The following is a 24,951-nucleotide window of genomic DNA, read 5'->3' on the forward strand; positions in this document are numbered from 1 at the left end:
GATACAATTCCCAGCTTCCAAGTCAGCTTATTTCCAGCTGGGTTCACCCAATGAGAGGCACTTTCAGGACTAGGGGACTGGAGGACTGGAGAATGAAAAGTCAGGAAATTTCTGCCTTCTCTTTCCCCAGCATGCCTCTCTGTTGGTAGATTTGTTCCTCCATGGTCCCAGCTTCTGCTGAAGAGGCCAGCTGTGGTTCCAGCTACTGCTAGTTGACACTGGTTCCAACTTCTCCCTTTGTCCTTCTAGCCTCAAAGTTGCATTTACTTCCTATTGTTGCTAATCTCTGTTTCTAGTATCCCCTATTTGGTTTTTCAGCATTCCTATTGCCTGTGAAAACAACTTCCTGGATTAAATTAATTCTGTCTTAAGTATTTCACTTAATTTATGATTTCCTGGTTGGAATCAGTCAGAGCGGAAGGCAAGAATCTAAATCTAAACTAAATATGAGTCTCCAGATACCTCAGTGACGAAGAGATAATTGTTTTTCACATCACTGGTAGCAAGTAAAACCAAGATTAGGTGCTGACCAACAAAGAAAAACAAGTGTTGGACTTTGATGAAAGAATAATTTGTATCCAAGTACTATTGACCTTAAACATCTATCAGTATTGCCTTCTTTACCCTGCTTAGGGCTAGTTATTGAGGCTCATCACTTATGCCTTAGGGTTGTCACTAATCTACTCAAAGCTTTTGTAGGAACTAGCAAAAGATGTCTTCTCTAGGTGTCAGGGCCCACGACTTGGTTAACAGACTGTGAGCCAGATTTCAGCTCACACCAAGTCTAGAAATGATCACTGGGCTTGCTGTGAGTGCAAAGGAAAATCACAGACTTAGAAACCTTCCACTTAAAGGAACTACACTATTGGTAGTTCCCCTTGACCAGTCCATGCCCCCAGCTCTCAGCTGCTGGCAGTGTTGCCTGCCAATGGCTCATAGTTCCTACCTTCTCCACAGATTTGGCATTGCCTTTGGCTAATGGGAGTCGCCACCCAAATCACTTCCTCCTCCCAAAGCCGATGGCTGACTGTGTAATAAGTGACACACGAAAGGCTGATCCTCTTGCCCCAAAGTGACATTTCTGTCAAGTGACGTATGCTCTCGAGCTTCATCCTCTTGGGTCAGGCTAAGGCTAGACTTCATCTGAGATGGTATTTGTCTGGCTACCTCCCCTTCCCTATAGCAGCTTCCTCCATTGCCACATACATGTCTCCTGAAGAACAGTCCCTCAGTAAATCATGTGTGCCTGAACCCCTGTCTCAGGCTCTGCTTCTAAGGAAACTGCTCCAATACAAGCACTAATAATGATTTTTTAAAAAAATCTCTAGAGAAGGACAAATTCATTCTGGAGAAAGGCAGTAATAATTTAAATAGCATGATACAACTGGTACTCTAGTAGTAAGATTTAGGGATTTGATCTCAAAATAATATGCAAATTTGTAATTATTGATGAGATGATTACAATATTCTTTTGGTATTGGAAACTTTAGAACTGAGAAAACAGAGAAGGGAAGTTAAGTTTTAAAATTGGTTCTACACTCTGTGGGGTTTTCAGGTGACAGATTTTTATAAAGTACATATAAATATGGCTGATTTAAAAAAAGATTCTTCAAAATCTTTTTGTGGAAGGTTCTTCAACTTTAGTTCTAATTAGTAGTAACAGCTACCATTTCCTGAACAACCATAAGTGCCAGGCTTTGTAGCACGTGCTGTTACATACATTAATTCAGTTTTACTCTCTACAACAATCCCATGAGATTGGTATTATCTCCATTTTACAGATGAGAAAACTGAGGTACAGTGAAGTTAATTTGATCACTGCAGAGCTGGACTTCAACCTAGGTCTGTCTGACTATAATGACTGCATTATTTTCATTATATGATGCTGCCTGTCAATGACAACTTTAGACACATTTAATCAACAGCTGATGCTGTGTAACAAGCCAGATATACTCACATATCCTCTTATACTTTTTGCCTTTTCCATTTTTAGGCACTGGTGAATGAGGTGTTTGAACTTATACTTGGTAAGGTCCCTTGACTCCGAAAGATTAAGAAACTTATTCTAACATGACCACTGACTCTAGCTAAAATTATTTGAGTGTTCAAAGTTTTTCCTCAACTACTTTTTAAAAACTAATAATATTAACTTCCATTCTTTGGAAATTGTGAGGCATGACTGATTTAACAATTATCAAGTATTATACAATCTAGTTTTGAATAGAAATAATACATATTAGAACAATAATTCCATGAAGTCATAGTCACCAATTACCCATTCCCTTCTACTGAGGTACATAGAAGTAGGATTTTTATGTTTAGGGGATTGTAGTTCTTACCACTCCCTCTTCCAATAAAGGCAAGCTTATCACAAGGCTTATATATTCACTTCATACCACCAAAAGGGTATTTATAATAATGAAAAAAATATTATTTATATTCTCTTATGCACTGCCTTTTTACCCATTACTTTTTGAAAAGCTGGATGTCTTTTAAGTCCCAAACACATGGGATTGGTTATATAATTTTAAGCTGAAAAAGACTTTAGCAATCTTTAATTGATTCCTTTCATTTCATGAATCAGTAAATGAAAGCATACAGAAGTTGAATAACTTTGCTAACATTACGTGGCTAGTTAATATCAGAACTCAGATTAGAACAGCTAATCTGTTTGCCCTAGCAGCTGTTTTGCCAGATGTGAACAATGAAGACTTTGTGCCTATGGATTCTACACGATCTAGGCCTTAAACTGAGAAGAATAAATCCCTCCCAGAAGAGGCATGGGACTCAGGTACAGTCTGACATACGATGCTCTATGTTACCTGCTGCGGGAGTGGGAGGAAGGTGGTTGTAAATTTAATCCTCTGGATGTCCTCATGAAACTCTGTTCGTCATAATCACCAGGAAGGCTTTTTTAAACATGGACTGATGAGGCCTACCCTCAGCATTTCTGATTTAGTTTCTGATTCAAAGTAGGGCCTGAGAATTTGCGTTTCTAACAAGTTCCTAAGTGACGCTACTGCTGCTGGACAAGGGAACCACATTTTGAGCAGGTCCATCTCTCAAAGTCCCTGTGGGTGGCCACTCTACTGCATTTTGTCCTGGTTCTTTTTCTCCCTCCAGTATTTGCCTCTAGAGCTGCTTGTCCAGACCAAGTCAAGCCTTGATTCAGTGTTCTGGCAATCATATCAAGCTAAAAATGATTATTCCCAGAAATCCCTAACAACATACCCCAAATGTCTCCTCTCAGACTGGACCCTTGGATACCTATACCTGCTCAGAAAAAAACAAAAAATTGCTTCATGCTCTGGACTTGCATTAGTTTGCTGGCCATTGAAGGTGGAGACTACTACTGCCCACTGCTGTTAGCCACAACCCCTCTCCCTGCTCCCACTAGGTTGTGTGCAGATTTCTGCAGATTGTATTTGCTCTTCAAGCGCCCTCTGAATATCACATGCTCGGTACTGTGTGGAAGAATCTGGGCGAGACAATACGTTTTCTTCACTTGATTTCAGAGCATATTTAACTATCTTTGAACCTTATGAAAATGTTCATATATTGTGCCTTGAATCAGAAGTGATCACTTGATTTGCAATATACATTTAATATTGTATAGGTTCAATATTAAGAATAAGAACTTATCAAGATGAAAAAGACATGCTCCCAGCTCTCAGAGAGACTAATAATGGAGGAGACAAACATTTAAAAAGTAGTAATAATTTCTAAATAGAAAATCTGCATACACTGGCTTTGACGACATACTATGATATATTAAAATGGTGTAACTTTCTTTAATGGACCAGCTAGACAGCTATTCATATATAAATGACATCAAAGTGTACAACTCTAGAGTACCAATCCATTCAACCAATACCAACTTCCCAAGGGCAAATAACCTAGTTAATGTGGAGGAAGAAAGACATTGCCAGATCTTATTAAAGACAAAAAAAAAAAAAAGGAATAAAAAGGACTGCTTACTTTTAAGAGACAAAGGTTTACAATTCTTTTATGTATATATGCAATATATAGCATATATAGCAGTATACAACTGCTACCACTTACAAAATTGGAAGGCAAATAGTATTTATGATTATATTCTATATCATCGCTTTGTCTTTAAAAAGACCTCCTCTCCAGTCCTCTAGGGTCTTAAAGCTCTTACTGTCTCTTGCCATCCTCTCCCCAATTGAATTAACTAGTTGCTGAGTATAAATACTCTTCCTATGTTCGGATTTCTGACCTTACGAATCTGTAGATCCCTAAAGTTGAACCTGAAATCTCAGGCTCTCTTGCACCTAAGGCACAGGTTTGTGACTTTTTTCTAAACAGTTAAATCCCTGAGCAACTGTGACCTCAAAGCACCTAAAGAAGTAGGTGGCACAATGAATCCATTCTGGCAAAGGTGGCAGCAGAAATAGACTAAAACCAGAAGGATTTTAGTTTCTAGTTCCCAACTTTAGCAGTGGATTTATGGTGTTTGTGTCCAAGGATGACAACAGATGAGAGTTCACTGGAGCAGTTTTGAGAGTGAAGCTTGGGTATAGTTTATAGTTGCACAGATAATGAATCAGGAGGTTTAACATTCAGAAAGAGAAGGAAAGAACTGTGTGGAGAAAATGGTGAGGAAGTAACATAAGAAAACTTTCCAGTACTAAAGGATATGAGTTTTTAGGTAGAAAGGGTCTTTGAAATACCCAGTACAATGAATGTAAAAAGATCCCACTATGGTACACTATCAAATTTCAGAATTCCATGAGCAAACATAAGATCCTAAAAATGTCTAGAGATAATAAAAAGTCATATACAAAGGATTAGAATCAGAATAACACCATCGTATTTCAACAGCAATGTTAAAAATTAGAAAACAGTGGAATAACACCTTCAAATTCTGAAAGAAACTGATTTTCAATCTGAAATTCCAGACCCTGTTAAACTATTAGCCACTTGTGAGATTAGAATAAGACATTATCCGATGCGCAAGGTCTCAAAAATTTAACTTTCTACACATTTTTCTAGGGAAGTCACTAATGGATATATACTACCAAAACAAGGGAATAATCCAAGATAGATAACATAGGATCCAAGAAACAGAGGGCCCAACACAGCAAAGAGGTGAAGGGAAATCCCAGACAACAGCCGTGTAGTCAAGAGGGCAATAGTCTAGATTAACACAGGATGGTGGAGAGCCCTGGGAGAGAGGTCTCTGATAAAAAAAAAGAAACAAACAAAGAGCAATGCCAGTACATCTAATGATACATTTGAGCACGTGGAAAATAGCATGGGGAGGGATTTTATAGTTGTTAAAGACATGGGAAAAATAATTCAACAGAAGAAAATTTGAGGTTATCATTGAGGGGGGTGGAATCTAACAAAGTTAAAGCAGTACAAGAGTGTAAATACTATAATCATAGTGCAATACTTGACTCATTAGAGGATAACACACAATGTTCTATGTGATACTGACTGAAACACGAATTGTGTTTTGACTATACTGGGGGAGGAAAAATAGTGGAGCAGTAGTTTAAGAGAGATAAATCCTCACTATATATAATAGGAAGTTAATATATAATGCTTTAAATTGATCAATAGTAGCTCAGCATATTATTTAGAAATACACATGTAGATATCAGAAGAAATAGTTCAAAGTGAATGACGCTGGGAAAGCAAATGGGGATAGAGAAGGAAGTATGGAGCTTCTGGTTTTGTTGTTGTTTTAAGCTTTGCAGTACGATTTCATGTTTTAAAGCATGTAAATGTCTCACTTTTATAAAACTAAAAATTGATTTTAGAAAAGGTATATGCATTTTTGCAATATGTACAGATACTGAATTATGTTGTATATCTGAAACTAATATAGTGTTATATGTTAATTATATCTCGATTAAAAAAATAAAGAAAATAAACTTAGACTTCAACTCAAATAGAAAATGAACTGATAAACCCGAAGTAGAAAAGAGTAATAAAAATGAACACAAAAATTACTGAAATAGAAATAACAAACTTGATCAATTTAACAACAAAAAAGCTGTATGGTAGAAGAGTCCATATCCTCCACCCCAATACTTTCAGTGAGGTAACGGGGACACATGGCATCTTCAAATCATCACAAGTATCCAAATTGCCTACTCATCCAAAACGTAGACTGACCTTGAGCATACTGTAATAAAGAAGCCAATGTTTTCCCCCTCTCATCTGGAATAATTAAACTGAGAGTCCTTGAATATTCATTAAATTCAAAGAGCAGTGGCAAAAAAATCAGTAAGCAGTATCCTGGGAACTATAACATATGTAAGTCTTCAAATCATTTCTTGAATAAATATATATATTAGGTACCTAGAGACTAGTGACAGTGGCTGTATAATGGTAATAACTATCACTGGTAATTCACTAGCATATAAGAATTCAATTTTCCACTAAGATCAATAAGAAATCAGAATGGCTTATAAGTAAGCTGTCTATTTCTAAAGAAGTAAGCTCCAGAGAGACTTGTACCAGAATGAACTTAAAAGGGAGAGGGAGGAGATAATCATTTGCCAGCTCCCTTTTCAAATTTTAGTTGATGAAAAATAAAACATTTAACTTGAGGACTAGGACAAATTCTCTTAAACAATGCTGTATGCAACATTTCCATAAATGTGCAGAGATATTTTACAGCATGAACATTTTAAACTCATGGTACTTGGAGGTTGCATGGGGTAAGTAACATTTATCACCCCTGCAGTATCCAGGTTTGCTGCTGTTCTGTCTCTGTAACTCAGTTCTGCCATGGGAAGGTGGCATGTCAGTACCAGTAATTACGGCTACAATGGCTGCTGAATGCTGTAGATCCCCTGTGTGCAGCTACCTCTACGTTCCCCTATAATGAAGGGTGTCACTACATTTTAAATGATTAACATTAGCAAGGGGAACAGAGTGTTTCAGAGGACTTGTAACAGTACATTAATAATGATATTTGTAAAGAAGAAAAGCGATCAACAAAGCACCAGGACAGGAGAAACTGGCAAAGTATAATGATAACGACAGGGAATGCATCTGAAAATATGCCCTCATTTCCATAAATGAGCTACCCCAATATTCTCTGTTACAATGAGGACTTTACCTTAAAGGATCATAGCAAAGAAAGAAGAAAATAAAAGACCTAGAATAGATTCTAATGGAGTCAGGAGAAGTCAAATAGGAAAAGTTAAACAAGAATTCCCTTATTCTTAATGAGATTCATAGACATTTTAATACAGCATATGCATTTTATATGTATAGGAAAATAAAATCACTACAGTTTTCTTAACCTAGCTTGCAAACTTCAAGATACTTAGTTGAAGGGAAATAGAATACTTCTTACTTCCTGGATCAAATCCAATCTCTCAAACTGGGTAAGAGGAATTTGAGATAAGAAAATAACTTGCCAAAGAAAACAGAGAGAAAGATGTCTTGTGTTCTGCCAAATAGAGGATATGCTATCAAGAATAAAAGGAAGAAGGGGACTTGCTAAAACTTTTGAAACAAATACAGCTGGTACTGCTTGGTCTCAGGATGAACGTGGAAAAATGGAATCCTTGTATGAATGGTAAGGGGAGGGGAAATCCAAATATTGCTTTTCACATGCTCATAAGAGCAAGGAAGTCCTATTTCCAATGCAATGTTCATACTTACATTTTCCACATTTTAAGAACAAAGACTTCGAAAAACCCTAGAGAAAAGCAAAAGTAACAATAAAGAGGTTAAAAAAATAAGAACTTAAAACTGCAATTTCGTGGACAAAATCATATTTAAAATTTTGCAGAAAAGTTAAAGAAATGGTTTGGGCTTGAAAAAAGGTCTATGATGGTTTAATTTTCTGTCCTCGTTCTAAAGAAAAAAGAACAAGGGCAAATAGAAAATTGCATTTAGAACAAGATAAAATATTTAAAATTTCCTGGAAGAAAAAAAAAGTCATTAAAACAATAAATAGGCTAACAAGGTTGTGAAAGGATTGAAACTCACAGATTCTCCAACTCCTAGCTACTGTCCATTTGTCCGTCCTCCTCTAGCTTTTTTTCCCCACAGTCCTTTTCTACATCTCTCTCTTCTATCTTCAAAATGGTTTGGTGATCTACAAGTTTTAAAAGTAGGCATTCTAGTACAAAAATTGCTAACTTTTAGTTTTTATTAATTATAAACTATGATTCTGTCTCTAGATTTATAGTTTCTAATAGTTTTATAATTTTAGCATACTTGGATATATACAGCCTATGTGGCTTAATATATAACCTCATTAGAAATTCTGCTAACAAAGAAATTATGCCCGCAAGTCACCACTATATATTTGGAGAATTATGTAGAGTTCTAAATAGGAACGACAGATTTTGAAGTAGTAGGCTTAGACAGAACAAAGGTAAAAATACTCATTTCAACTCAACGCTTATTCTCTTAGCTAAGGGAAGTCAGAGCAGACCACAGACAATGACGGTCAATGACAGACAAATAGTATTTGAGTAACTACTCTGTAAAGGGTACTTTACATATGTTATCTTGGTAAATTTTATAACTTTGAAGTAGGTTTAATTATCTCTTGTCTATACTACACCTTTATTAAATAGAAATTATTTCCATTTTATGGATGAGGAAACAAACTCAGAAAAGCAACTTGTCCAAAGTCCATAGGGTTATAACGGCAGAACAAAAGCTGAAGGTCTACCTGGAGCCTATGCTTTTGTTACAGGTTTGAAAATATTAAGGCTCTAATTTCTACTTCTCAAGAATTTATAATGCTTTCCATTGTCACTGTGGTTTTAATTTATAGGAACCTCACTTTTGATACAAAAGAAAAACTGATTTAGCTTCTAAGTTTACACTGTTAGTTCTGTAATTCAGGGGCAACTCTTGGTTTATATTACTACTATTGCCTTTCTAAATTTAATTATGTTATAAAAGGTCTGCTTGCTTTTTATTTTTTTAATCACTTTCCCCCCAACATTAATCAAGTTTAACTCTGAAATATCCATATTTTACGTGAGGACTCCTGGGACCATATGATCTCATTCTCCTCTGTAGCTGTATTCCTGCTTAGCTAATTTCATTAACGGAAGCTTTAATTTTAAATTTCTATAATATTTTCAAAGTGTATTGATAATGGTTTTTCAATCTGTGTTTAGTACATCCAAGATTTGTACTGGAAGCTTTCAGAAATGTTAAAATCAATTCTACTAAATGCTATTTGGCATAGGATAGATGTCTTAAGTTTAATACATGGTAACTTTTCTGCTTACTGAAATTGAATAATAAGCAAACATGATGGTAAAGTTTACAAAATCAATGCTAATTTGTTTAGAGTAGAGATGTCGGATGCTTATTCTATAATTCACTGCAGTGGATTTTATCATTCCCATATCCCAAAACTTCGTTTTAAGACAGTTGTCTAGTATTTAATTTATTGAACAAAGGGGGTTATCCTAGGAAATTTTCAATATTTTAAAGTATGCGAATTAAAATAAATTCCCGAGATTAATTTCTAAGGATTAAATCAGATAATGTATTTTCCTGGGTGACATCCCAAAATGGGTACAGTCATTTTGGATAAAAAGAAAACAAAGTCTTTGGGGTTTGAGAGGAAAAAAAAAGATGAGAGGAGGTAAAAAATGGAATATGTTCCAGTTTACAAAACGGGGGAAAATGTGTAGAGGACCCTTCAGAGAAAAGAGCCTGAATTTAAATATCACAAATACATTTATCCTGCGAGACACACCAGCGGGCGGTAGAAACCTTTCCTAAGTGCGTTTGTTTTTTGTAAAACCCATCACCAAGATCTCTTTCAACATACTGGGACAGGCCTGTTTCTCCACTCCCACTGCTGAAGTTAGGACAAAGTGTGAAAACCCCAGGCACCTGCGGCTCTGACGAAACCGGCGAGGAGCACAGGGGAGCGCGTCGCTTCTCCCATTTTCCGTCTTCAGATTCCAGAGCTTTTTGACAAGCGGTGTCAGTGTCCGGCGGCGGCGCCCCAGAAATAAGAGCTATTCCGGGGAGAGGGACCTGGGTCTGCACTGATGCTTTGCAAAGGTGTGCGTCCGCAGAAGATGCCAGCCGCCTCCTCTCTCTAGGCCGCTGCCGCCCGGCCGGAGCCCCGGAGAAACGCGCCTAGAGGCCGGAGCCCGCGCGGACCCCAAGCCCCGCGTCTGACCCGGCAGCCCGCGTCTCGGCCGGAAGGGGGCGTGGCCTGGGGCCGGCGCGGCGAGGCCAGCCGCGGCGTGGGGTTGTGGGGGTTCCTCCCGGGGCCCGGCCCGCAGTGTTTCCGGCGCGCTCCCCCGCGTCTTGCGTCCTGTGGTCTCGCCCGTCCCCGCTGCCATGTTGGATTGTGCGGCCGCCGCCGCCGCCGCCGCCGCCGCCGAAGGAGGGTTGGAGGAGGAGGAGCTGGGAGTTTAGCGCAATCGCCGGAGTGCGAGGACAACGACCATCCGGCCAGAGCCTGGCCCGGCGGGAGCTGGGCGCTTCCCTTCCTCAGCGCGACCCGCCGTCGGCTCCTCCTTCCCGTGGCCTCCTCCCCGCGCCGGAGGAGCTGCGAGATGCTGCGCCTCTGACTCCCCTCCTCCCGCCCCTGTCACCGAGAAGGGGAACGAGCGCTCGCCCACTCGCCGGAGGAGACGGCCCTGGCCTCCCAACCCCGCCGGCGAAATCATGAGCTCCGGCCAGCAGCAGCCGCCGCCGCCGCGGAGGGTCACCAACGTGGGGTCCCTGCTGCTCACCCCGCAGGAGAACGAGTCCCTCTTCACCTTCCTCGGCAAGAAATGTGTGGTCAGTGGCCGGGACCCGCGCCGTCGCCCCCGACCTTAGCTCACGGGCCCGGGCCCTGAAGGCCGGAAAGTGGGAGTGGGGAAGAAGGCGGGAGCGGCGCGGGGAGGGTCGGGCTGCCGGCCAGGCCTCCCGCCGGCCCCCGGCTCCGCGTCGACCCTCTGGCGGGGCTTCCTGGGTGCGGGCAGTGCGGGCCGGCCGGACGCCGCTTCCCGGACCTGGCCGGGAAGCAGGGAAGTGTCACCTCCGCGGGCCTGCCCTGGATCTCTGCTCCACCAGGCCCGCGTCCGTGCCCTTGCTGCTGGTTCAAACTTTACTCTCAGGCCACAGGGGTATCTTCTTGCAGGGCTGCCTGATGTTGGTAACCGGGGCCCTGTACTGGCCCTCACTTCTCCTCCTACGGCCTCATTTGGGAGGACCTTCCATCACAATGCTAGAGGTCTCAGGAGTGGGTAGGTCGGGGACGGAAGCCCAGATATGAATGAAGGGGACCATAAAGTGGTTTTTAATCCCCCTTGAGGATCTCGGGAGGGAATGAAGTCGAGTGCATTGGTTCGGAACGAGGGCAGGAAATGCTGCTGTTCCCCACTGCAGAGAAACAAGGTTTATTCTTCCAGCAGTCTCGCCCAGGCCTGGTTTCTCTCTCCTCTCCACCGTTTTTTGTTTTGTTCCGTGTTTTGCGTTGGTGGGAGGAGGATATGCTGCTCTCCCACAACCAAGCGCAGGGGAACCGCAGTCTCCAGCAGTTCTTGACCTTTGAGGGCCTGAGAAGGGTTCTTAGGTTAGTGCTGTGCGGCCTGTTCCAACCCCAGATGGCCGGTTGGGATCGAGCAGTTCTGCTGTGGGAAGGGGAGTGTGTGTTATTGACGGAAGCATTCATTACATTGGCTGTTGGCACTTCTGGGGGTGGGGAGGTTCTGCTCTGTGGTGTAGGCCTTGTTAGGCTGCATCTTACTCTGGTGGCTGGGTTGAACTGTGGTTGAGTTTGTTGAAATGCTGTTGGGGTCCCTTTCTCCCGTCTTTACTGGCGAGCACCTGCAGAGTATGTGCCACTGGAACCCAGGAACCCTGAGGGAAACGTCACCAGAGCTGTACCTTTTACGGCTTCTCTTAGTGTTAAATGTGTCAAATCAGGCTGCACTTGCCTGTTTAAGAAGTTAGGATTAGACAGTTTCTGGGAAGTTACCAGATTAATTGTTAACTTTATAGTTACCCTTTGTATCCTGTGCCATCCAGTTGGAGATTGAATCATTCTATGCAATTCAGATGTGTTTGATTTCAGAAGTTAGACCTAATTAGAAGAATAAAATGAAGCGGGCTAAAAGTCAGAATTTGGGGAGACAGTTGTAAAGACAGTCAAGCCTCCTCTCCTACACACACTTTAAACAAATGAGCAGACTGAGCCAGTGAGCCCTAAGTCACACAACAATTTAGTCATGTAACCAGAACTAGAAAACCAGGACTCCTGATGCCTAGTCTCTTGTGCTTTTCACTACATCGTATTGTTCTGGGAAAGTTTTTGTTCTTTCTTCTTACTGATTTATTTCTAAAAGTGGTGTTAAAGGAGTAATCACTTCTTTTTTTCAAAAATATATAAATTTGGGATATAATTAAACTGTAAGATTCTTAAAGCAGCGCTAATTTTTGCATATTTTCAATTTAGGAAAATCTCCAGCTCTTTGAAAATGACATTATCTGCTTATTACTTCACTTTGTAATCTGTGTCAGAAAAGAAGTAGTTGTACTATGTGTTGCATACCAGACACATTAACTTCAAATAGGAAGGACATGACATTTACTCACAAGTATACTGACTGACTGCTCTATGCTTACCTGTAATGTTTACTGGTTTCAAAAAAATGACATGTGAAAGAATACAGTGATAGAGCAAAATAGTGTTTCTTACTGGTTAATATAGGTGGATTGCCAAATAAGCTGTCAGTATTCAGTGCTTAATTTCTTTATGTCATCCATTATTAATCAACCTTTTGAATTTCTGTCATTTAGAACCACACTGTTAGAGTTACCTGCTCTTCTGGTAAGAAATTGTTGCAATGATTAACTTTAATATTTGACATCTCCAAATATTAGAGAGTACAGAATGATATTTTAATTTTCTGGAACAATCTTTTTTTTTCCCCTTTGCTGACGATGCAGTTTTTTGTTTCTGTTTTTGTACAGTGCTGAAACACATTCTCTCATTAAAAAAAAATCAAACAGTAAGATTTACAGGTCAGAACAAATTTGTTAAGCAAGAGTGTATTCAGAGTTCTGTCTAAGAATTCAAGAAACAAGAGTCATTATAGTCCCAGCCCTAAAGGAGTTTCATTCCTTCTTTCACTCAACAAAAACTCAAGTAACTAAATGTTGAGGTCAAAATCAGGGTTGATGCCTGCTCTCAGGGAGCTTACTGTGTCTAAAAGTGGAAACAAATGTGTAAATTGATGAGTAAGTCAATATTTCAGAGTGATGTGTGAGAGGCTGCATGTCACAATGGAAAGTATCTTGGCTTTGTGATCAGTAGACTGGGGATCAAACTCATATGGTCACTTTGGACAAGTTTCTTAAGCCCCCTGTTTTAGAATTGGTTTTCTCATTTCTAAAATAGGGTTTCTGTCTCATGGGGTGGCTGGCTGGATTAGAAGGACTATATGTAAATATATGGATGGTGTTAGTTTTATAAAGGTTTAGGAGATCAAAAGAGAGGATGAGTAAAAGCTTTTTGGAATGGGTGATACCTGAATATTTAAGATTAATAGGGATAGTCATCCTCGGATGCTCAAGTCCCTTGTGGTCAGCCCTCTGTGTCCAGAGATTCGGAGGGCCGACTGTACTCCCCAGGTTGATGAGAGGTGGCAAACAGCTTGGGAAGTCAGCGGACCTATGTTGTGGAGCAGGGAGGATTTCTGTTAGGGTATTGCATTGGAGGCATTAGGGAGATTGTTACAAATACATATGTCTAGGCTGTGGCTAGATAGTATTCAAATTCAGTGGGTGAGGTGGAACTTGGGTGTTTCTGTTTTTAGCCAGTAGAAGGCTCTAACATATATCACAGTTTGAAAACCACTGCTGAAATCCACTGTTTTCTAAGAGGGTAATCCTGAAGCATATTGGCAACATTAGTAGGTTTTTCCTCAATATTTGGTTCATATTTTGTCAGTTAAGGTTTAGTTAAGTTAAAACAAGCTCTGATAGTACAGCATTTCCTTAACCCATTAAAATATCAATGTATATTTCATAAATGTAAGAGAAAGATGCAGCTGAGAAAGTATTGCCCTAGTTGGTAGGGTACCACATGATCAGATTTGACTTTTAGGAAGTTAGGGAGAAAGGTGCAGGCACTATAGAGGGTGGACTGAGAGTTGTGAGAGTGGAGGAAAAGGAGATTATATCCACAGCGGTCCATATGAAATATGATGAGGGTCTGAATTAAGGCAGTGCTGGTAGAATCAAGGACAAAAAGATTCCAGTAGGATTTCATCCCCCTTAGATACAGAGCATGAGGGAAGGGAATTGGGGAAAAGGCAGGTATGAAAGCATCAGCAGAAAAAGTATGCAGAAACGTACATGTGTCACTAGATGGAAATATGCCCAGATGTAATTGAGACTCTAGGTTGGTGATTAGTTTCATGGAGGAAGTGAATCTGCAGTAAATCTGTAGTTTTGCCAGTTTTTAAAAATCGATCTGGTGAAAGTTGAGGTTTCATGCAAAGTTATAGGTAATATATAAATATATGTTATATACTTTTATGTAAAGTAAATAGTTCTGATGCAATTCATTAGCTGGTAGTATTTTCTTAGAACAATAAAGAATGGTTAAAATGAGATTATTAGGTCTTGTTTTGTAGTTAGTTCTGTTGCCTTTCATGTAGTGTGACTTAACCTATTTTCTATAAAGAGTATATTCGTCTTGCAAGAAAAGTTAAATGTATCTATTTCTGAATAAGCAAGAAGTTAAGGATTGGAAAAAATAAAACCTTATACTAGCACTTTACACTCATCTCTGGTCCAGATGGCTTGGGGTTAGTAATGTTGACTGTTACCGTTCCCTGCCATACTCACCTGGTTTGTTTCAAGATTTAGTGATATATAAGAAGCCATTTTTATTGACTGACTTTAATTTTTATTTCCTTCAGTTCCTCAGCACTTATTTTAACTTGCTTATATCCTGTAGTTTTTTGTTTATTTTCTCACCTTATATATAATTTTGGGAGATTAGACCTTATGCCTGCATAGTCTTCTATAATTTTTATAACATATAACATCTAGCATACAGATCACTGAATACTTCCTGATTGCATAATTATAATAGATAATTTGTTTGTTCCCTAGGAATTCACTCAGCATTTCTCATTGCTTGATCAGATTGTTAAAATCTCCACTAATTACGAAAACAAAGTGGTTTAATTCTGCTGCTGAACTAATATAGGTGGTAGTAGTAGCTGTCCAATGGTTATTTTGTTTCTGTTCTAAATTCTTAAATAAGTTTAGAGGGAGAGGTGTCTTGAGAGGATCACTGTCTTGATGAAGGCCTAAGTTAGGGCAGTACTACTGGGAAGTTGGGGCTGAGAATGTATTTCACCTTGAGTAATATGGAAAGAGAAAAAAGGTTAAAATTCATGGGATTTGCAATGTGCAAAGATAGGTAGTCAGCCTTCTCTATTATAGAGGAAAAAGGTGAGTACAAAAGTGTGGGTCATACAGGGCGGACACAAGAGGAGATTTAGAAGAATCCAGCAGACCTGGGTTATGTATTTCTTGTTATTCTTAGCGCTGTAATATAGGCAAACTTCTTAACAGATATGAGCCTTAATGTCTAGATTTGTAAAATGGGCTTAGTCAAGGATTTCAGAGAATAATGCAATAATGTGTGTAAAGCACTTAGCTGCCACTTATAAAGTGTTCTGGGACTTTGGAGAAGCATGCGAAGGAATGTTGTCAATACTATTTGTTACTTAGTTTAGATTTCCTGTTACTGGCAGGGAGGTTTTTAAAGTAAAATCTTGAATTCTATATTATATTTGTTTTGGTTTAGGTAAATTAATTCTAACATTTTGTTCTAAAGACAGTAAATTATAAATATATAAATTAAGAGTTAAGCAGCAGCCGAAACAGATCTCTGCAGAGTTTCTGAGCAGCCTTATTAGCCCCTCTGGCTGCTGACTGAAGAGGAAAACAGGGATCCTGGTATAAGCGTTAGGAGTTCCTGGGTTTTAGTCCATGGTCTGCCACCAATTAGTCATGAATGTGAGCAAGAATCTCTGCCTTCATGAACCTCACTTTCCTGCTCTGAAAATGAGTGGTTGGACAGATAACACCACAGTCTTTCCACCTTTAATGTTCTACCACTCTAAATATTCTAGTTGCCAGGGACTCTAGCAGGGAAAGAACAGCCCGTCTGTTAACCTTGGCACATGCGTGTATTGCACGATGGAGACAAATATAGTATACATCTAAGTGCGAGGTAGATAATCTCAAATCATTTCATTGTGGATTTCCATTTCTAACTCACCTTTTTCTTAGCATTACAATTTAATAGACATTTTACTTTAAAAAGACCAGAGTGAACAGAATTAAAAGGTAGTAGTAGTAGTATAATCAGCTCTTAACTAACTTTGAATTATTGTTATTAATTATTTCTTATAATTACAAGGAATTTTTGGCTTGTTAGAAGTATGCCTTTTAATTAAGATGGCATTATTTTTAAGAGTTTTTTTTTGTTAATTCCATCTAGAACCTTGTTTCTCATATGAAATTGTATTAGCGTTATGATAGCTGGGTGTTACCTTTTATTGCTTATTGTCTAATGTTAAAAAAAAGTTTTTTTAAGTTTTTAGTTTTAAGTGTTAGACTCAATAGTTACAGTGAACTGACTTGGTTATTTTAGAGTGATTAAATATGAGGTTTATTTATTTATTTAATTGAAGTATAGTCAGTTTACAATGTTGTATCACTTTCTGGTATACAGCATAATGTTTTAGTCATACATATACATGCATGTATTTGTTTCCATATTTTCCATTATAGGTTGCTGTAAGATATTGGACATTGTTCCCTATGCTATATAGTAGGAAGTTGTTGTTTATCTGTTTTATATATAGTAATTAGTATCTACAAATCTTGAACTCCCAATTTATCCCTTCCCACCTTCCTCCCCTGGTAACCATAAGTTTGTTTTCTACGTCTGTGAGTCTTCCTGTCTTGTAAATAAGTTCATTTGTGTCTTTTTTTTTAGATTCCATATATGAGTGATATCATATGATATTTTTCTTTCTCTTTCTGGCGTACTTCATTTAGAATGACAATCTCCGGGTCCATCCATGTTGCTGCAAATGGCATTAATTTATTCTTTTTATGGCTAAGTAGTATTCCACTGTATAAATATACCACAGCTTCTTTATCATAGTCATCTTTCAGTGGACATTTAGGTTGTTTCCATGTCTTGGCTATTGTAAGTAGTGCTGCTGTGAACATTGGAGTGCAGGTGTCTTTGAATTAGGGTTCCTTCTGGATCTATGCCCAGAAGTGGGATTGCTGGGTCATATGGCAAGTCTATTTTTAGTCTTTTGAGGAATCTCCATACTGTTTTCCATAATGGCTGCACCAAACTACATTCCCACCAACCTCCACACCCTCTCTAGCATTTATCGTTTATGGACTTTTGAATGATGGCCATTCTGACTGGTATGGGGTGATACCTCATTGTAGTTTTTATATACATTTCTCTGATAATTAGCAATTTTGAGCATTTTTTTCATGTGCCAATGGGCTGTTTGTATATCCTCATTGGAGAATTGCTTGTTTCGGTCTTCTGCCCATTTTTGGATGGGGTTGTTTCTTTTTTTGTTATTAAGTTGTATGAGCTGTTCGTATATTCTGGAAATTAAGCCCTTGTCTGTTGCATCATTTACAAATATTTTCTCCCATTTTGTAGGTTGTCTTCATTTTGTTTATGGTTTCCTTTGCTGTGTGAAAGCTTATAAGTTTAATTGGGCTCCATTTGTTTATTTTTGCTTAATTTCTATTGCCTGAGCAGACTGCCCTAGGAGAACATAGCTAATGTTTATGTCAGGAAATGTTTTGCCTATGTTTTCTTCTAGGAGGCTTATGGTGTCTTGCTTTATGTTTGCATTTTAAGCCATTTTGAGTTTATTTTTTGTCTGGTGTGAGGGAGTGTTCTAATTTCATTGATTTACATGCAGCTGTCCAGTTTGTCCAGCATCATTTGCTGAAGAGACTGTCTTTTCTCCGTTGTAGATTCTTGCCTCCTTTGTCAAAGATTAATTAACCCCAAGTCTGGGTTTATTTCTGGGCTCTCTCTGTTCCATTGATCCATCTGCCTGTTTTTGTGCCAGTACCATGCTGTGTTAATTACTGTTGCTCTGTAGTATTGTCAGGTCTGGGAGGGTTATTCCTCCAGCTTTGTTCTTTTTCTTCAGTATTGCTTTGGCAATTCTGGGTCTTTTGTGATTCCATATAAATTTTAAGATTATTTGTTTTGTAAAGAAACGTCATGAGTAATTTGATAGAGATCATATTAAGTCTGTAGATTGCTTTGAGTAGTATGGCTGTTTTAACAATATTAATTCTTCCAATCTAAGAGCATGGGATCTCTTTCTGTTTCTTTAAATCATCCTAAATTTCCTTAATCAATGTTTTATAATTCTCTGTATATTCCTTGGTCAGGTTTATTCCTATGTTTTCTTTTTTTAATGTGATTTTAAAAGAGATTTTTTTTAACTTTCCTTTTCTGTTATTTCGTTAGTGTAAAGAAATGCAATTGATTTCTGTATGTTAATCTTGTTTCCTGCTACCTTGCCAAATTATTTTATCAGCTCCAGTAGTTTTTGTATGGCCCCTTTAGAGTTTTCTGTATACAATATCATGTCATCTGCATATAGTGACAATTTTACCTCTTCTCTTCCAATTTGGATTCCTTTTATTTCTTTTTCTTATCTGAGTGCTGTGGCTAGGATTTCCAATACTATGTTAAATAAAAGTGGTGAGAGTGGGCATCCTTGTCTTGTTCCACTGTAGTGGGAAGGCTTTCAGCTTTTCACTGTTGAGTGTTATTTTGGCTGTGGGAAAAGTTGAGGTTTAAAAGAGTTCAGCTTCATTATAAATTACTCTTTCTAGGAGTCATAGCTTTGATCCAATAGATGAGAACCTAGCATTATTAATAGAGTTCACTTTTGCTGTAAAGATTCTAGAAATGAAACAAGTTTGTACATTCTTGTTCAGAGTAATATATATGTAATTTTTAACTGTAGATAAAATTCTTGTTGGTGTATGACTGAACAGCCTAGTATTTTTTAAGTATTAAGTATTGTTTACTAATTTATAGGAGAGTGAAATTGATTAGAAAACATCAGCTTCACTTTGGAGTTAATGTGTTATAGAGAAATTATGGCCCCTTTTTAAAGAGACCAAATAACTGGTTTAGAGTAATGTTGAAGGTGCAAATCTAGAAAAGCTCCCTTTAGAAAACAGAATCAAAAGAAAGATCTGTAGTAACTTCATATTTAAATTACTATGATTGTTAGTTTACTCTAATTGTTCCTTAATATCCTTAGCTCCTTGGTTCTTCTGCCATGGTGATTTTGTTTTTGAACTTACTTTTTACCTGATATGAAGATTACTATAGAAATCTGTCTCTATAAGAGGGGTACTCATTAAAGACCAGATGAATTGAAAAAAAGAAAATGCAAAAGACATCTAGGAATATAAAATGCTGTTAAAAATGATATAAGGAGATCGAAATATCATCAACAGATAAACAGTAGCTTTAGGACAATGAAATGTTTTTAAGTTTCATTTTAAAGTTAAACTTTTATATTAGATTTGGGGAAAGTAAAACTAGTTAGTGTTTTTAAGTATTAAGATAGAGGTGAAGTTGTTTATTTTTGGTTCCAAAACAAACAAACAAAAATTAAGTGAAATATTCCAGTATGGTGAATACTTTTTTTGCCAGAAAAATATTGGAGGGTACTTAAACACCTAAGAGATTTTCAGTAAAGGAACTGTTTGATTTGTATGCAATGCATGAAGCTAATCAAATGACTTCTTCTATTTTTAGTAATAAAATATCATCATGGTCAAGAATTGAGGACTTACTGAGCACATAATACCTTCCCAGAATTTTGGAATACATGGAAGGGGTAAGGAAGATCTAGTCCTTACCCCTCAATTGTTTACTAAGTAGCCAGGGAAGATAAAAATTATGCACAAAAAGATACATTTTATAAGCCAGCATATAGTAAGGATTTGAATAATAGGGGAGATAGGTTTATCACTGTGGGATTCAGTAAATCTTTGTGGGGCTTGAGCATGAGGACCTTAAATGGCCTCTAGAATGTATGTCAGAGCAAGGAAGCAGCTCATTTCAAGTGTAGGGAAATGTGTGAGCAAGTTTGGAGTAGAAGATTTGTATGAAGTGTTTGGAAATACTGAATAGACTGGCTTGACTAGAATTGAGAATGGTATTTGCTTGAAGAGATAGTGAGTGATAAATTTGAAGGATAAATTAAGGACAGATTTTGGAAGACCTTGAACGTCGGACCTAGGAGCTGAGCTTTAGTTCCTAAATAGGGAGAAGTCACAAAGATGTTGATTCAAAAACGTTTGAGATAGGAAGGATCTAAAAATGGGGAAAACTGGAAATTATTATTCATAATTAGAATACTGTGAGTGAAAACTTTGAAGTTTACTAAACACTATCGTATTCATTATCTCAGCAGACCTGGCCCGGCTAAGGAACCTGAATTGTAGAAGCATCTGGAACAGGAAAAGAATTATGAAGGATAGTGAATCCTTCGACTCTGTTCTCATGGCAGATACCACCTGTCACTCACAGCATTTTTTCCTACTTTGTTGTGATGTGGTTTCTGAATACTCAGCATATCCTTCCTGGCAGCCACTATCGATCAGTCCAAGTTCAAAGTAGATGAAGCTCGTTGCCATTCCAAGGCTATATTCTAGAAACTTTGTGAAGAAAAAAAGGCAATATTTCATTGGCTCTGTGAATTCAAGATGACAGCAGAACCATGTTATGAAAATGGCTAGATAATAAAGATTGTAGGATTAGAGCTTTTGGAATCCTTTGCATAGTGTTGATTATTGAGGCCTTAGGAATGGACTTAGATCTATGAAGGTGTCCGTGCACATCAAAATTACAGAGGGAGGCAGTCTAGCCCATATTTGAGTTGGCCAGCATTTGAAAAGGATGGATTTCAGTGAGGAGTTAAAGGGCGAGAAAGATAGTGTCTTTAAATTACCAGGAAGATGGTATTACACATGTTGTTCTGCAAGTTGTTCACTTGTATTTTATATCTTTCACATATTGTCATGTCCATTTATTATCTGTTGCATACTTTTCACTACTGAATCCTATAGTTTATGAATTTCTTTGTAACTCTATTAGCTTTTTATGGCCAGCTTAACAAAGTACCACAGATTGTGTGGCTTTAAAAACAAATTTATTCTCTCATATTTTTAGAGGCTAGAAGTCCAAAATCAAGGTGTTGGCAGGGTTGGTTCCTTGTGGAGGCACTGAAAGAGAATCTGTCCCATGCCACTCTGGCCCTTTACTGACCGTTCTTGATATTCTTTGTCTTATAGATTCATCATTCCAATCTCTACCTATGTAATCAAGGAGTGTTCTTTCTTTGTCTGTTTCTCTGTGTTCTTTTTGTATAAGGACACTAGTCATTGGATTAGCGTCAACCCTAATATCGCATCGTAACTTACATCTGCAAAAAATCTCTTTTGATATATGGTTGCATTCACAGATACATGCGTTAGGACTTCAGTGTGTTTTTTTAGGGAGACACAATTCAACCCCTTACAATAGGTATTTTTACCTTCAAGTTTTTGCTTTTAGAAGAAGTTCTGTAACGAACATTCAAATAATTATTTCTTTGTATCCTTTACAGGTATTTCTATAGAATAAATTCTAAGAAGTGAAGTCAGAGAGCATGAGCATTGAAAAATAGTAGTAGATACTTCCTGAATTGTGTTCCAAAACAGTTATTTCCAAACTCTGAATTTAAAAAATACTAGAGACTGCTGAATTGTCTTCCAAAACGTTTGTAATCAAGCTCTGTATGTTCATATCAACACTGGGATTTAAAAATCTTTTTTGCTTTTGACAGTTTCACTGGTCAAAAAAAATCTCATTGTTTGAGTTATAGTTTTTAATGAGGTTAAATATCTTTTCATGTCTATTGGTCATGTATATTTCTTCTGTGATTGCCTTATTCTTGTCTTTAAACTGTTTTTCTATTGGGTTATTTGTTTTTTTTTCTTAGTGATTTAAACTCTCTAGGAACAGTAATTATAGATTATGGGTTTTTTTTTTAGCATTCCAGCATTTTATTTTTTGACAGAAGTATTTTTGATGTTTTTGGTCATTACATAGGTTTTAAATTTTTGTGTAGTTAAATGTAATCTTTCAAGTTTTTATTTAATGCTTTTCTAGCTCAGAACTGCAAAAGTATTTACTCACATTTTCCTAGAACTTTTATGGTTTTATTTTGTACATATTGTCTTTAATCTTTCTGGAAGTGACTTTTGAAAACAAGGGTAGTAGAAATCCAGTGTTAATATTTTTACAAATGGCTAGTTGTCTTGATGCCATTTATTAAGCAATTAATTTTCTCCTACCTATTTGAAATACTACCTTTATAATTTACCAAATTACCAGATGTACTTAGATCAGTTTCTGCCTTCTCTTTTTTTAAATTTCTTTGCCAGTATACAGAATTTTTAATTAGTGTAGCTTTATAATGATGATACTTTCGATTAGTTTTAAGTCCTTCATCAGTGTGGGTATCAACTCATGGCCAGTCTTGTTTACTTTATATTCTTACCCACTTTTTCCTTTTCTGTGTTATTTTTTTAACCATTTTTTAAAAATTGAAGTATAGTTAATTTACAGTGTTGTGTTAGTTTCAGGTGTACAGCAAAGTGATTCAGTTTTACATATATATACACACATATATATGTATTTATATTCCATTCTTTTTCAATTCTTTTCCATTATAGGTTGTCACAAGATATTGAATATAGTTCCTGTGCTATACAGTAGGTCTTTGTTGTTTATCTGTCTTACATATACTAGTGTGTGTATGTTAATCCCAAGAATTAACCCACTTTTCTCTTTTCTGTATTACTTTTAAGTAAATATCAGGCATCATATGATTTTCTTTCCTAATTAGCCTGGTTGGAGGTTTATTAATTGTATTGATTTTTCTTAAGTTTTAGCTTAACAGATTATTATTTTTCTTATTTTCTATTTTATTGATTTCTATTCTGGTATCTATTATTTCCTTTTGCTTACATTTGGTTTATTTGCTTTTCTTTTTTTTAGTTTTTTTTTTCTTTAAGTGATTACTACTCAGTAGTTCATTTGAGACCTTTTTCTTTTTCTAACATAGATATTTAGTGCTATACATTTCCTCCTAAATATTGCTTTAGTGGCATGCCACATACTGAGTATGTTGTATTTTAATTTTAATTTAATTTAAATTACTGTCTAACTTTTCTTTTCATTTCTTTGACCCACATGTTTTCTAGAAGTATGAAATGTAGTTTCCAAAGATTTAGGGATATTCCAGATGTCTTCCTGTTATTAATTTTTACTTTAATTCCATTGTATTGAAAATATGTGGGTATCAACTCATGGCTAGTCTTGTTTACTTTATACCCTTACCCACTTAAGCAGAATTAAGCAGAATATGGCCTAAATTGATGTTCCACATGCACTTGAAAATAATGTGTATTCCACTGTTGTTGGGTTGAATGTTTAGCAAATGTACTGTATCAAATAAGTCAGTAGTGTAGTTTAAGTCTTCTTTATCCTTACTGATTTTCTGTCTACTTGCTCTACCAATTTTTGAGAGAAAGGGGTAGAATTCTTCCACTATAATTATGAATTTGTTTCTCCATGCAGTCTTTCAGTTTACTTTGCTTTGAACATATTTGTCAGGTACATAAACATATATAAGTTACGTCCTCTTGAATAATTGACCATTATCATGAAATGACTCCCTTTGTCTCTGGTGTACTTTGCTCTGAAATCAAGTTTGTTGTTAATATGGTGACTAAAGTTTTCTTTTGATTGATACTATAATCTTTTTTGCATTCTTTTACTTTGAATCTCTTTGTGTCTTTATACTTAAACTGGGTTTCATATAGGTAGCACATAGTTAGGTCTTGCTTTTTAAGCCCTGTCTGACAGTATTTACTTTTTAATTTGGATGTTTAGGCCATTTACATTTAATATGATTATTGATGTGATTGGGTTTAAATCTACCATCTTGCTACTTATTTTCTGTTTGCCTCACGTGTTCTTTGTTCCTTTTTTCCTCTTTTTTCTGTCTTTCTTTACATTGCATTAGTACAGGCCATTATGCTATATTGTTGCCATACATTTTACCTTCTACATATGTTATAAACACCATGATACATTGATATTTTGCTCTAATGATTCAGATATCTTTTAAGGAGATTTGAAAATAAGAAAATAACCCACCTGGTTATCATTTCTGGTGCCCTTGATTCCTTTGTCTGGATCCAGACTTCTCTCTGCTATCAGTTTTCTTCAGCCAGAGTATTTTTTCTTTTTTCTTTTTTCATGAACATCTCTTGTAGTATAGATCTGCTACTGATAAATTCTTTCAGCTTTATATCTCTGAAAAAGTCTATATTTTGCCCTGAATCTTGAAAGATTTTCTCTGGATATATAATTTTACTTTGATAGTCTTTTTTCTTCTTTCTGTAAAGATGCTGCTCCAGGTATCTTCTTGTTTGCAGTTATTGCAGACAGGAAATCTGCTATGGTCCTTTTCTTTAATCTTCTGTACAGTATGTCTTTTTTCTCTGCTTTTAAGATTTTTCTCTTTGTTACTGGTTTGAAGGACTCTGATTATGATGTGCTTTGGTATAGTTTTATTATTCCTTGTGTTGGAATTTCTTATGCTTCTTGGATCTGTGGGTTTATGAAAAGTTTATGTCAAGTTTGGAAATTTTTCAGACTTTTTTTTCCAAATATACTGCCCCCTCCCCCCAAAAGCTGGACTTCAAAAGAGCTGGACGCCTTGCTGCTGGGCAGCTCATTTTTTTCCTTCCGTTTCATTCTCTCACTGTTTCTTTTAGATAGTAGCCATTGCTATGTCTTTAAGGTCACTA

At 37.2% G+C, this 24,951-nt stretch overlaps 2 protein-coding genes across 2 annotated transcripts in view; both read left to right on the top strand.

The window, feature by feature from the left end:
• The window catches only part of NDUFA5 (NADH:ubiquinone oxidoreductase subunit A5), a 205,417-nt gene that overhangs the window by 22,002 nt on the left and 158,464 nt on the right, over positions 1-24,951 (top strand). The gene's annotated exons all lie outside the window — the stretch shown is intronic.
• The window catches only part of WASL (WASP like actin nucleation promoting factor), a 69,332-nt gene continuing 54,204 nt past the window's right edge, over positions 9,824-24,951 (top strand). Inside the window, exon 1 of the mRNA XM_031674200.2 lies at positions 9,824-10,767. Coding sequence (XP_031530060.1) covers positions 10,651-10,767 — 117 coding nt within the window. The 5' untranslated portion in view covers positions 9,824-10,650. The remainder of the gene's footprint in view (positions 10,768-24,951) is intronic.

This window comes from Vicugna pacos, chromosome 7, assembly GCF_048564905.1.
Source record: "Vicugna pacos chromosome 7, VicPac4, whole genome shotgun sequence".
NCBI classification, from domain to species: Eukaryota; Metazoa; Chordata; class Mammalia; order Artiodactyla; family Camelidae; genus Vicugna; species Vicugna pacos.